This window comes from Drosophila willistoni (genome assembly GCF_018902025.1).
Source record: "Drosophila willistoni isolate 14030-0811.24 chromosome 2L unlocalized genomic scaffold, UCI_dwil_1.1 Seg72.1, whole genome shotgun sequence".
Taxonomy (NCBI): domain Eukaryota; kingdom Metazoa; phylum Arthropoda; class Insecta; order Diptera; family Drosophilidae; genus Drosophila; species Drosophila willistoni.
Genome location: NW_025814049.1, coordinates 2,726,611 through 2,741,922, shown reverse-complemented (window position 1 = coordinate 2,741,922; position 15,312 = coordinate 2,726,611). Strand labels below are relative to the sequence as shown.

Genomic DNA, 15,312 nt, shown 5'->3' with positions numbered 1-15,312 from the left:
GTAGTGCTAAATGCAAAATGGACTTGTGTAAATTTCATTGTATTAGAAAAGAAAATCTTAAAAAAAAACGTAAAGAGAAAATTATAATACTTATATTGAGCATAAAATGGACGAAAAAAAATGATTATAATATATGTATGCAGGTAATTATTATTAATAAAGATATTTAAAGAAAAACATTAGTGCGTTAAGTTGAAGAAGAGCAAAAACCAAAAATGTGTTTTTATTTTTAACTTGGGGCTTTATCTTTGGGTATGAAGACATTAAATTGATGGACCTTTTTAGTCATTATGAACAGAAAACACGATAAAGAGAAACGACCATAAATAGGAAGAGAAAGAGCGACTGCAAGAATACTATTTGCTTTGGTTCCACTGTGCCGTTCGGAAGCAAATGTAAAAGAGATTTATGGCAAAAGCATCATCTTTAACCCAGTCTGAACTGATATTTATGTACACTACGCTGAAAAAATTTGGAATCACCTATTATTTATAAAAATTTGTGTATAAACTTCGTTATTTGTTTTCTACTTATCAATTTACTTATTGCTCTTGAGCTATTCCCTTTAATGAACATTACCGACCAGAATCTTATAAATGATATTATATAGATTTGACTCGATTTTTGTAGTAAAATTTCACAAGAAAACCCTCTAAGTTTAAAAAAAATTTTTCTACTCATTTATAGTTATTTTGGTCTTTGCGAATCGAATTACATTTCACTTGATTTTTGTAGTAAAATTTTTTAAAATTTTTAAAATTTTATAAAACTCATTTGTAATTATTTTGGCCTTTGTGAATCGAATTTAAAGATTGCAGCCATTCAAAATGACATGAATATAATTTTTTCTTTTTTTTTTCAAAAAAGGATATAAAATATTAACCAAAAAATACAATTTATAACATGTTAAGTCAGTGAATTTGATTAAAGGGAATAGTCCGAGACCGATAAATAAACTGATAAATACAATAAATTATTTAGGAGATTGAAAACTTTTTAGTGCAGTGTATAGAACATTTTCACAAAATTATTAAAATTATTATCAAAACCGTTTTGTTGTTAACTTTTAACGGCTTAATTAAACTTCTAAACAATAATCAAAATCATATTCTATTTTATTTTATTCTATTTCAATTTTGACAAACATGAAACTATCAATCATTTGGTTATTTAGTTATTATTTAATATTGCTATTATTTATTTTCCTATTGGAAAAGTAAACATTCTAGGTCAATTCACTTTTAATCAAAAACACAGAATTCATGTATGATTCATGTAACAGCAATCGTCTTTTAGAGGTCCTTTGTGGACTTCGGTCTACAGGAAATATTATTTAAAAGGGTAGATCCTATTTGAATTTAAAAATTATATAATTTTGCATTTTTTTAACAATTTGTTAGTAAATTATTTAAATTTCTATCTCTGAAAGCTATAAAAATAAATCTGTATTTAATTTAATATGATATATATAAAGATATTTAGTTTGATATTAAAAGCTTATGAGACAGTCAAGCTTTAGAATCAACGTTAGTTTGCGTTCTAGACAAAAAGTATATCCTTGAAACCCTAATTGACCTAATTATCATCAATTGTTAAACCACTGTGACGCAGATGGCACGTTTAAGTGTCACCAGACGCAACTGCAAGACGACTGACGGAAATTTATGGGATTCCAGATAGACCGATGATCAGGAGGCACCTTGGACCGTGGCTTATCGGATTTAATAATTTTGTTATGTGTTTTTGGCAAGCATGATTAGAGGGCGGGAACGTAGTTCAGAGATTGACTAAACATGTACAAGATAATCTACTTTTAAACACATTTGATAAGTTTTCCTCTTTGTTTTGGAAAGGTTTAAGGAACGCCTCTGCTTGGGGGGCAGGTCCCCTGCCAGGCTAGTTTTAGGTGCAATAAGTTTTCTCTTTTAAATAACCTTGTCATTTGTGGGGCAATTATGATTAGAAAGTAAATTGTTAGTAAGCGGTAATATTTTTTATTGGAAACAGAGGAAAGGGTATTGTAAATGGCATTGGTTCTATAAAAAACAAAACATTAAACAACGATAATACAAAATCGATATTGATAAGAAATCCAAAAGAATGTCCCACTAAACAGAATGTTTGAAATACTGCCCCACCCACACTACTAAAGCGATTGAAAAGTGCAATGTGCAGCATTTTCCGAGTTCGTTTATTTCGGTTTCATTTAGAGCGATTTCGGTTATTCCCACTGCGGTGCATGCTGTGGGCGTCACGTAGCAGCAAAGCACGAAGGCGGAGGCGGAGGCAAGGCCTCCTTATCTTATCAGAGCCAAAAAAAAAATATAACCGAAAACGTAATCAAAACACAAAACATATGTTGCCCCTCCACATATATGCGAGAATCGAATGAGCTGCACAAAGTAAAGACAGAAAATAAATGTATAATAATATGGTTACTTAAGCGCAAGAGTTTCAGTTTGGTTTGTGGTGTCCAAGCAGCAACAAGTGCTTCCTCCGCCTCCATAGTCGTCTTTACCATCATCTAGATCTCAGGCACCTTCTCCTCCTACTCTCCCGCAACTCGAGTTCCAGCTGAGCTGAAGCGCAACAAGTGCCCCTCTCAGAAAAAGGCCTTCGAGAGACCGCCGCCCCATCATTCAATTCAATTAGTTGGTTTTTAACATATACAAATTGAAATTAAAAGTGCAATTTCATTAGTAGTCTCCCTTACGACAACGACGAATATAAATTCATTAAAAAACACAACAAAAAAGACGAAAAGACGAAAAGAAAATTTGCCAAGTGCGCCACGACGAAAAGTGAAAAAGTGAAAGGAAGCGTCAGCAGAGACAAAGACAGAGGCAGAGAAATACGAACCAGAATGATGCTCAAAGGTGTTCAGATGCTGAGATGCGGGTGAGTTGTGGTCTGACATTGTTTGGCCGAGTTCATTTACAAGTGGTTTTCTTTAGAAATACCCTAACTAAAAATGGCTATATGAGAGTAGTAGTGGCTATGACAACTATAGAGAGAAGTTATTTTCAATTTAAAGCATTAGTTACTCACTCAAAAGATTTAACTACGAATAATCACAAAGTTATAAGAAATTTATAAACTAGCTCCATATTAGTTCGATAAAAAACAATGTCTAAGGGCTAATATATATTCAAATTCCTCGTAACTTTTGTATATTTTGTATCTTTTAGTGATTAAAAAGAAGTTTGAAGCTAGCTTAACGTCTTTATAGATTAAGTAGCTAAATGAAATATTAAAGAAGTTAGTATGGAACTTAAATGGAACCTTCTGGTTTAATGTAAATGAAATTAGTTTCAGAAATATATCTTAGTTTTTAACAGAACTAAATTTCATATAAGGTTACATAATCAAGCCTGGGGGCTATTGAGATTTGGTATTGATTTATGTATATTTCAACAATTCTACTTAATTTTTCACTTTCTTGTAATCTTTACTTTAAAATTATATATTGAACTAAACATGGACCGATCTATAATATATTTTTGGGGGGAGCCAGAATCAAAAATTCAGTTTTTGGGCTTTAAAAATTTAGGCATTTTGTCACTAAAAGGATTTATAAATATTCTACGATTGCTTTGAAGAATCATAAGATGGGGGTAAAAATTTCAGAAAAACTGAAAACTATTTCATATTTTACAGGAAGGACCTGTAACCTTCCAAAAACTAGATGAGATAATGGTAGAACATATTTTATGTTCCATGTAAAGTCTATTTGTAGAGAGAATTGTTACATTAAGCTTTGGATTTTGGAATAAGCTTCATATCCCTATATACAGCGTATAGGGATTACTTACTCTCTAAAAAACTTCTGTAGAATTACTTACTCTTCTTTATACTACTTCATTTTCTAAAATTTGCTCTATTAAATACAACTTTTTTGGGGGTATATCGCATATGAGCTCCAGTTTGTACTGGAATAGACTGACTATCAAAGAGATATCGACAACGAGCTGCGAAAGCTGATAAAGACTATGTATATAATTAATCATACTTCCATACATACGATTAAACGTTTTTAACAGCGTAAATAGATTTGCTCATTCAACAATTTAGTTAGATATTTCGTTTTCATTTACAAGGGTATCCCATTCAAGGCATAGTCGTGAAGATAAGGCTTAACCTCTCGATTTTGTAATAGAACCTACCTCAAAGTAGCAAAAACTACAAAGAAAAGTGCTTGGCTATGGTCTCTTTCAGTAAAATTCTCAAGTGGCGAGGAAATTTCCATGCTTTTCGGATTTTTATTATCAGCATCTTCAAGGCGAAGCACAAGAGTCAAGCAATGTTAATGTCATATTACTTGCCGCTAAGATCAATGTACTCACTGCAACAGAATGAGAGAATGGTACTCTCCCATGTTAGCTTTCTCTCTCTCTCTCTCTCTCTCTTTTTCGCACAGTAGTTTGTTTATAAACAATTTACTTGATTCGCACTCAGCAATTTCCGCCACCACCGCTCAGTGGCTGCCCTTTGTCCAGTGTTTGCTTTTATCAATGAAACCCATCATCAACGTCACCAACAACATCATCATCATCATCATCATCATCATCATCGTTAGCATTGTTCTTAAAGCTTTTTCAAGTTTTCTATAGCCTACTTTTGGGGGCACACTTGACAACATTTTTGCCCTTGCTAAGTATGCTAGAAGTTTTTCATTTAACAAATTATTTCTAAAAAGCTTCTTTGTTTGCCTTTTTTATCAGCAACTGCCCTGCTCCTCCTCCACATCTCCTCTCAATCCCCTTTTACCCACAGTTTGTTATTATTTTTGTAGTTTTGTTTTGACTCGTTTTTCTTCGATCGTTTGGACACTTGTTCGACTGGCTTGCTTTGTCTGTGTGTGTGTGTGTGGGTGTGTGCATGTGTGGGTGTATCTGAGTGTGTGAGGTAAGCATTGCCTTTTGTTTTTGTTTTTATTTTGAGGCCGCTTAGCAACAGCAACGACATTTTGGAAGAAATCTTTTTGTATCTGATTTAGTTGTTTGGTTTCTGTTTTGATATTCTCTCTCTCTCTCCCTCTCTCTATCTGATGGTGGCGTGTTTTTTTGGCCAAAATACAAACCGGCAAAGTAAATTTCAAAACAGTCAACACAATGCAAACGCACAGAGAAAAAGAGAGACGAGGCAGGCGAATGAACTGACGTATCCGTGAGATACTTTTGTTTATTTGCAACGCCTGACATGGTCATTGATAATTCCCATTGATAACCTTTCGACAGGTCTATTAATAATAACAATATTGTTATTCTCACTGTCTGTGAGAAGAGTTCGCGACAAGTTGCCGAGCCCCTCCAAGTGGCAAAAGAAAAAAAAAAACAAGAAAAAACAAAGCAAAACGTAGCTGAAATTCACAATAATAAATAAATTTACTATATTTATTCACAATAACAATAATAGTCATCATCATTGACATGCCAATGACATTGTTCACAGGCCACGCGCCTCTTTTTCTACTCTACCTTCCTTCTAATGACTTTTTAAGCTCAAATCAATCAGAACAGATATATAATATATATTTCAATTTTAAGTTCCTCTGTTCACGCTAATGATACACATTCTATTGGAGCTTATCAGTTAATTGTTTGTTTACCAGACAATTCCTAGAAAATTTTCGAACTAGATAAGATATTTAGTTTCTCTTTCTCTTTTTATTAATGACGTTTACTCTATATGTAAAAAAAAAAAATATGAAAATAAACTTATTTATATGAACATCTGATTCAATATTTATTTGCTGAAGCAACAAATTGTCCATTACCTTATACACATAACGGTATTATTGTTATCTCTCTGTCCAACTAAAAACACAGAAAAAAAGTGTGGCATTTGCTTATCAATTGGCAAACATATATATTAGGTGTTAGGTTGGTTCAGTTGGTTTTTTTTTTTTGTTTTTGTCATGGACTTTGATATGCGGTAGCGGGACTCTTAATTGCATTATGAAAACCATTTAGCTAGCTAGCCAGCCAGACATATTATAACTAATAAATTCTAGTTTCAACTAGGTGCAAGGGTGTAATGGTGGGTGGGAGGGAAAATAAATATATATTGCTTGTACTCACTGTTTCTGCGCAGTTTGATAGACAAAGATTATGCCTAGGACAAGGAAACTTCTCGGTAGAAATCATGAACAAAGATCAAAAGATCAAAGGCAAATATTATCAAAACAATATTGAGACATAAAGAAAGAAAATCCCTGAAATCAAAAAGGAAACAGATCGGGGAGTGTTATATAAATATGGCAGAACAGAAATATATACTGAACTCCTTTATCTCATTCTTCAATTCGGTATCAGTTTACGTATAGGCCATTAAATTGTCATTAAGATTGCTTTTTATAGCAAAAGTATGCCCAAATGTACCCTTTAATTTATATTTAGATACACTAAAACAAAGGGTATATAATTTAAACTTAGCCTACACAGTCAAAAATTATTAAATTTATTATTATTACTGTGTTTTGGTTTAACTTGTTCTTGATCAAGTTGATATCCAATCCCACAAACTATTAAAGGAAGTTAAAAGTTCTTTAAGATGGTTTAAAATATTTTATCAATCAAAAGAATCTAATTTATCTTAAGAAAACTATATATTTTTAAAATATTCATGATGTTGAAATTATTTATATACCTGCTATATAATTTTAGTTTTTCATTATATAAATAAATGATGTTAAAATAAAAAGATCGTAATAAGATCTTTAACTAATATACTCTATAGTATATTCTATACATATCTTTACTCTATGAAATATATCAAGAAAAAAATATGTTTTACTATATTCTACATACATTCTAAATCATTAGAGTTAATGTGTAGTTCTTACTAAAGGGTACGAAACAAAATAGTATTAATATTTTATTAGTAATAAAATTTGTTTAAAGCATTTTCGAATATCGTCTTAGGGCTCAAATTACCACACGACCTCCCTGTTTTTAGTTAAATTTGAATCAAAATTTGATTACAATTTCAGCAAAATGGCATTGAACAATTATTTTTTTGGCTCAAAAGATATAATGACGCATTTCTATACGTCATAAAAACCAAAATATAAGGCATAAAAACAATATTTGTGCTAAAGAATTAAATAAGCATTGAATTGAAAATAAATAACTCAAGATATTACAATGGAAATAATGTAAATTAGATCGTATTTAAATATATTGTAATACTATACACGTAGCTTGTTTACGCGAAGTCTCCTGATCTATAGATTAAATTTTAGTCGTAGGGTAATAGAAATTTCCATCAGTTCACTTAAGTGGCGCATGCAAGTGGCTGGTCCCGAGTTCTCTGAGCTGATTTCTCGCTGTCCCGAGTTGAATGACTAACAGAAAATTGTGGAGAGACAACGGCAAATCCCCGGCAATCAAGACGTCATAGCCAACGTCGTTCAAAACTGACTGTAAACAGAAACTAAAATAAATAATGCACAATAATAATAACAAACGACACCAACAAAAAAAACTTTAGCTGGCAGAGTAAAGTGTTTTTTTTTTCTTTTTTGCCAGATTTTAGGTCTTGCTGGGCCACGCGCTAGTAATAAAGAAATCAACATGAATTGTAGTTAACTGGTTAAAACCGATTCAAATTCGTATTCGCTTTCCATTGAGTTTCGAGTGTTTCAGTTTTTGTTTTGATGGCCAGCTGATAAGAAGGCAACCACGAAATGAACAGGCAAACAGGGGGATACACAGACGCAGACGAAGACTCCGGGGGGAGACCTAAAGATTATGTCTGCCCTTAGCCTTTATTTGAGTGTTCTTTGTTGTCGTCTTTTCCCACAAATTATTTCATTTGGGTTTGGGTTTACAGGGCCAAGGCTAATGAACTTTCTAAGGGAACCAGTTTGACTTTAGGATCTTAGGAAAAGTACAGCTCATCGTTAAGAGATTTGCAAATATTCTCATCATTTTGCATCATCCTTAAAAATCCACCAATTATGGTTGCCATGTGGCAGTTCCCCCCCTCTTTGGGGGAAAGGAAAAAGACATAAATATAAATATAAAACGAGAATACTAACTACATATATGCAGATATATATGTATGTACATCCATGAATGTAGCTATAGGTATATATAGTGTGTCGAGTCATAAATTTTCCATATAGGAAAAAAAAACACGCGCTCGCTAAAATTCTGCGTATTCTCTCTACGCTATTTTTGCAAACGCATGAAAATTCTCAGTTTCGTTTTTTGTTTTTATGAAAAATAAAAATAAATACAAGACACAACCAAAATAAAATACAGAGAGTGAAAGAAGGCAAGAGAGCCATCCATCAAAGGTAAAGGTAGTCAATATTTATGTCGTCATGTTTACTATAAAACAGAACAGAGAACAACTTTCATTGTTTTTTTTTGGAATTAACAATGAATAAATGGGCTATATTTAATTTTCCATAACTTTTATAGCCAACATTTTTGTGTTTTTTGTTTACATTTGTCATCTAGCTTTTTCCTAGCTATCTTAATGATCCTCTTAGTATATTAGTAGAATTTTATGTTATTTTTAAGGCAATTACTCAGATTTCACACTGTCTTTGCTTCTCTTTGGCCAAACATGATAGTAAATTAGAAATCAGAATTTAAGAGACATTTATTTACTTTCTGAGATACCGAAGTCGCAAGCATTGAAAAATTTATAAGAAATAATAAAACTATTAAAACAGAATTTATAACGAAAATATTGTATTAGAAACTAATACTATAATGAAGTAAGTAAGTCGTCTCGCCGACTTTGGTATACCATACACCAGTAAAGCAAATATTTCAAGCATTTTCACATGCTTCTTACAAGCATATCTTAGTATCTCGCTCACTCAATCATACGAGCACCCTAGCGCCCCCACCAGCCAACGGCCAACTCCGGCCTTATGGAAAAACGTTTATATGCATAACTCGACTGTTTTTTGTCCGATTTTGATCAAATTTGGTATTTTGCTAGATATTAGTATTAAATTTAAGTGTGCCAAATTTGATTGCATGAGGTAAAAAAATACGGGAGATAATCAAGTTTTTCAAATTACGGGGGCGGAAAAGGGCGTGGCCAAAATTTTTATACATACAAAATGTGTGCATTTACTAAGCGAATATACATACCAAATATGGTGTCTCTAGCTAGAATAGTTTTTGAGATAAACGCTTTTTTTAAATTGCGGGGGCGGAAAGGGGCGTGGCAAAAATTTGAAATAAACTTGATCACTCTACATACTACACGAGTCTACATAAAAAATTTGGTGGCTCTAGCTCTTATAGTTTCCGAGATCTAGGTGTTCATACGGACAGACGGACGGACGGACGGACGGACGGACGGACAGACGGACATGGCTAGATCGACTCGGTTGTTGATCCTGATCAAGAATATATATACTTTGTGGGGTCGGAGATGCTTCCTTCTGCCTGTTACATACATTTTGGCGACTTTAATATACCATTTCACCCTATGGGTGTATGGTATAAAAATAACCTATGATAATAATGTAAACAGTTGTTTAAAAGTTTATTCTTTATCAACTAATATTTTGCAGCCCCATTTTTCGTTTTATTTTGTTATAATTCGCAACTGGTTTTAACTTTAAAAGAGCAGTATATATAACTTAACCTTCTGATTACTCTTAAAAATGACTTTAAAACGCTTTTTAATGCTTGACAAAATTTATAATATTAAAATCTATTAAATATTATTTTGAAAATATTGCAAAAAAATGTTATCCTTTAGTCGTTTTTAAACAACATATCAGACCACAGTTTCGATATATTGAGCAAATATCACATTATTATGCAATATTCTTTAATTTTTCATTGATTCATTCTAAGAGTAATATGATCTACCTTATGTGATATACTCATTCTCATGAATGTGAAACCTGTATGCGAAGCATTTTGAGTATTACACAATCAACCAGTTTCACGTGAAGTGCTTTGGTTGAATACGTGAATAAGCTATCATTCAAAAATCATAATGAAAACCATTCAATCAGCACTTATAATGGGTATTTCCTTTGTTTAAACGTATTTCGCAATAATTTTTGTTTATTTTACCATTGTAGAACTTTTATAAATAAAACTCATTAAATTCTTAACAATTTACTGGGTATGTTTGTGGTTTATTTCATCTCTGTAATAGTGTGAAAGTCTTGTTAAAGGAAATGCAGTTTGCCATTTCGAAAGAGGGCCAACCCATACATATTTGCGAATGACAACAAATTGGTATTTCCCTGCCAGAGGCAAATCGATTCCCCGAACTTATATATACAATATATATACTGCTCTTACTCTCTCCTTCGCTGTTTTAATTTTATTTTCTTTTCTTTTCCAAAAGTTCGTTATCACTTAAAATAGACATGGGGCTGGGCGAATCTGCGCAGCATTTCAATAGTAGTTCCTCTCAACAGAGGCGCGTGGCAGTAATCAAATACATGCGTCTCTATATAAATGTACATATATGTATTAAGTACACTTGGTATAATTAGCCATTGAAACACCACATAATACAGAGATAATCGAACCGAATCTGACTGGCTAATATTTAAATAAAAATAGTTGTTCATAGTCCTAGTTAAACCTTATCGCTTTTGGCTTTTGGCTCAATAAATGTTGGTAGTATAAACAAGGCTATTCAAAAAGAACTCATAAACTACATAAATTAAAAGGCCGACAAAAATTCACAGACGATAAAATGCTCATAGATAAAGTCCAGACAAAACTTTGGGGACGACTTCTGTTTTGGGTTCACCAGAGACACACACACACACACACTTAGCAAAAAAGCAAGTTAAATATAAAGATTAAGAGTTTATTTTTTTCTAATTAGCAAGTTCGCAAGCTGACAAAAACCCAAAGCCAAGGACAAGTTATCGAAAGATAAAACAGACGATACAGTCGAACTTCTTTATAATAAATACATTAAAGACTTAAATTTGTTAAGGACTAAAGTGAAGGACTATACATATTTCAAACTAAAATAAAACTTGAAATTATTATAAAGTTTTTGGTAAGTTCAGAAAAAAGAATAACTTCTTTTAGTCTGTAAAAAGAAAGGGTCCTCAAATCCTTTGCAGATCTTTGTGAAGGTAAAGAATAGCATCTAACAGTGTGGAAAGAGAAAGATTCAGAATCCAGGTTAAAAAAAAAAGAAACATAAAATTTCCATTTGTAGATTTTATATCTGTTTCTGTCTGGCTTCATTATAGAGTCGGTTGACTTTTCTATCATTCGGATCACACGCTAGACTCATGCAGACAGATACATAGACCAAAACGATTCGTTTATGCTAATATAAACCAGGGCAGTTCCAACTACGCAGTAGACACAACATTTGCTGCTCAATTTTAGTGACGTCACAATATTTTGACTGGCTGGGGCACCCCCAACATTAGCCCTGCCAGCAACAGAGATAGACAGAGAGAGAAGAAGAGCGTCTAAATTGATGGTTGCTTGGACTTTGACCTGACACATTGAAACGATGGAGAGCTGTTTGTTATAAGTAGATAAGAGTTTTTTGGGCAAACGGAAATGATGTTTACATTGAGAGTAAATAATTTGATTGTTTTATTTTTGTATCTGTCTACCACGAAGCGACACGACCCACACCAAAACAGAGAAAGAGAGATATCTCTCGAGAGAGGGAGAGCAAGCAAACGATCTTGCTGATGGCTGATGAAACATTGCATCATTCAGAGAGCAAAAGAGACACCAACACAGAGCATTTACCATGGCCTGGAACCACTTCTAATGAAAGTGACGCGTCTGCGTCTCACAATTGAAGGTCTGCCCCCCCTCTCTCGTGGTATCCCCAACTCAACTCTATTTGGAATCCCCTCTCCAAAAAAAACACGCGAATTTCATGTCGTTGGTGGTGCTGTAAATCAAGTTTCTCAAACAAAAACAGAACAGCATAAAAACCTGCACAACCAGACGTCGACGACAACGACGACGGCGGACGTTGGCGATCAGCAAACAGCTGATTAGCCAGTTTTTTCTCTTTTTGTCTTACAGCAGCTGTGCGTATAGCTGTGCATACACTTAGAATGTCAAATTGTAGGTACAGTTGTGTTTGACACATTTAGTTTTGGTTTTCATACAAAATTTACTCTTTTTATGGGTTTTGGGTTTTGAAATTTAACGATTTTCAGGACTCTCTATGCCAGGTAGTTAGCGGTTGGTAGGCTAGGTAGTAGACGATCTCTTGCGATCGTTCAAAAGTAATTAAAAATTCCTAACCTTTTTCTTGGTCTTCTTCTTCTAGTTTTGCTGGCGGTGTAACTGTACAGAATTTCCGATTGATTTGCCGTCGCTCACTTTCTGTGCAATATGGCAATGCAAAGGCCCTGACTCCGGCTGTCCGGGAATATGTGGAAAAGTGCGTCGATCTATGTCAACCAGAGCGTATACATATCTGTGATGGTTCCCAGGAGGAGAGTAAACTGCTCCAAGCTCTTATGCTGAAACAGGGAACTATTCTACCACTGCCAAAGTATGATAATTGTTGGCTGGCACGCACCAATCCCGCCGATGTGGCTCGCGTCGAGAGTAAGACCTTCATTTGCACGGATCGCAAGGAGGAAACGGTGCCAGTTACCCCAAAGGCTACTCCGGGCACTCTTGGTAATTGGATTTCCGAGGCTGATATGCAGGCGGCCATTGGGGAGAGATTTCCTGGCAGTATGAAGGGACGTACCATGTATGTCATTCCATTTAGCATGGGTCCAGTGGGTTCGCCGCTCTCCAAAATTGGCATAGAGATCACCGATTCGGCTTATGTGGTGGAGTCCATGAAGATTATGACCCGTGCTGGGGTTCCTGTCATCGATGAGCTTCAGAAGGGCGATGGGAAATTTGTAAAGTGTTTGCATTCGGTGGGCACTCCCAAATCTGGTGTCCAGGCTCATCCATCTTGGCCCTGTGATCCTGAGCGGACGATCATTTTGCACAAGCCCGCAGAGAATGAGATCGTGTCCTATGGGTCGGGTTATGGTGGCAACTCACTGCTGGGTAAGAAGTGCTTTGCTCTTAGAATTGGCAGCACCATTGCCAAGAGGGAGGGTTGGCTGGCCGAGCACATGCTCATCATGGGCATAACAAATCCTCAGGGAAAAAAAATCTATGTAGCTGCTGCATTCCCCTCGGCCTGCGGCAAGACCAATTTGGCCATGATGACCCCAACTCTGCCCGGCTATAAGGTGGAGTGTGTTGGCGATGACATTGCCTGGATGAAGTTCGATTCAAAGGGTGTTCTGCGTGCCATTAATCCAGAGAATGGCTTCTTTGGTGTTGCCCCAGGCACTTCACGGGCAACAAATCCCATAGCCATGGATATGGTCTTTAAGAATACAGTCTTTACGAATGTGGCCACCACCTCAGATGGTGGCGTCTACTGGGAGGGCATGGAGGATTCTCATCTATCGAGTGTCACGGTAACCGATTGGCTGGGCAAACTCTGGTCCAAGGAGTCTGGCAAGCCAGCGGCCCATCCCAATTCCCGCTTTTGTACTCCCGCCTCACAGTGTCCCATTATAGATGATGCTTGGGAGGATAGTGCTGGTGTTCCGATCTCAGCCATCCTCTTTGGCGGTCGTCGTCCTAGTGGTGTTCCTCTGGTCTACGAGGCGAGAAACTGGAGCCATGGCGTCTTCATGGGCGCTGCCATGAGGAGCGAGGCCACAGCAGCGGCCGAACACAAGGCCAAGACCATCATGCATGATCCCTTCGCCATGCGTCCCTTTTTTGGCTACAATTTCGGTGATTATCTATCCCATTGGCTGTCTATGGAGCAAGAGGGACGACAGCTACCCAAAATCTTCCATGTCAACTGGTTCCGCAAGGGCAGCGATGGAAAATTCCTTTGGCCCGGTTTCGGTGACAATTCCCGTGTCCTCGATTGGGTCTTTCGGCGTGTTCATGATGAGAAATGCTTCAAGGACTCGCCAATCGGTCATCTGCCCAGCAAAGATGCCTTAAATATCGCTGGCCTAAAGAGTCCCGTAGATCTCATAGAACTTTTCGATTTACCCAAAGAATTCTGGCAACAGGAGGCCTCTGAGATTGAGAAATATTTCAGCGAACAGGTTGGCCAACATTTGCCCGAACAGGTGACCCAACAACTTGGCGAACTCAAGGCGCGTGTTGCCAAAATGTGATGAAGTATGTGAGCGTTCCATAGGTTATATTTTCTAATCATAGATTTAATTGCATAAAATAAAAAAGAAAAAAACAAAAAAAAACCCACAAACAAAAAAAGAGAAAACAATTGAATAACAAAGTATTCTGATTTCTTGTGTGCGAGGGGCGGGACCAGCGATCATAGAATGCCAATGCCTTATCTGAACTGGGTTGTACATACTAGGGGATTGGGACCCAGTGGAAGGAAGGCCTGTCGCCTTAGTAAACAAGTGTATAAATCCGCCAATTATCAGCCACACACAAAAAAACAAGCAAATAAAAAACGGGCAAGGTTCTGCAAGCAGATCGCTTTGTGAGGTGAAGTCAGCCGAGCCTCTTTTGGTTGCCAGGGACTGATAGAAGGGGAGCCAAAAAAAGAATGCGTGGCATGATTCAAAATTCGATGGACAGTAAAAAAGTGGAAAATGTACTAAGTTCTAGTTTCTAGGCTAGGACTCTAAGACTATTTAAAGATCAGACGCCTTTTCCCCTCAAGGGACAGTTATAAATAAAGAATTTAGTTCATGACCCTAACTTAGTTCCGCTTCTATATTTAGAAGACCCTTTCATCGCAAAAGGGCCAGCTCAGAGGCTTGTCGTAGATGATAACCTGGCAAATCTTTATTAAATATTGATTCCAATTTGATTACGTTTTCTCAGCTGTACAGTTGTCGTTGCCGTCTATTGACGTCAGATTGACTTGAGTAAAACTCAACTCATCAAAACGCGCGAATTTTTCTGTCGATGCTGTGCTAATTAGATTGCCAGGGGTGTATGAATGTAGGGAAAGGGGAGAAGAAGCGAACCCAGGAGCTACTCTCAGTTCGTTTGTGTCTGAGCAATTAACAACGATGATGAAGATTATCAGGCTCAACTAGAAAAACAAGTCCATAGTTTATAAATAAACATATTCGAATATACCAAAAAGGCAACACAAAAAAACACAAAACAGAGACGAAAACCAAAAACCAAGATCAATACACGAGGCAGACTCAACTAAATGCTGGAATTGGGTATGGGGGTAGATCCAGTCCAGTCAAGTGTCCAGTCCTTCAAGGCTGCCCAGTGACAATCCCTTTTTAGGTCTGGGTCAAGTGAATGGTAACTGCAATAATAACGGCCAAAAGACCTACAG

General features: G+C 35.9%; 1 protein-coding gene across 1 annotated transcript; it reads left to right on the top strand.

Moving 5' to 3' along the window:
* Positions 1–2,480: 2,480 nt before the first annotated feature.
* Positions 2,481–14,250, top strand: LOC6646195 (phosphoenolpyruvate carboxykinase [GTP]). The gene is made up of 2 exons (XM_023177873.2): positions 2,481–2,898; positions 12,265–14,250. Exons 1-2 carry the CDS (start codon positions 2,864–2,866, stop codon positions 14,153–14,155), a joined length of 1,926 nt encoding a protein of 641 aa, XP_023033641.1. The 5' UTR covers positions 2,481–2,863; the 3' UTR covers positions 14,156–14,250.
* The last annotated feature ends 1,062 nt before the right edge of the window (positions 14,251–15,312 follow it).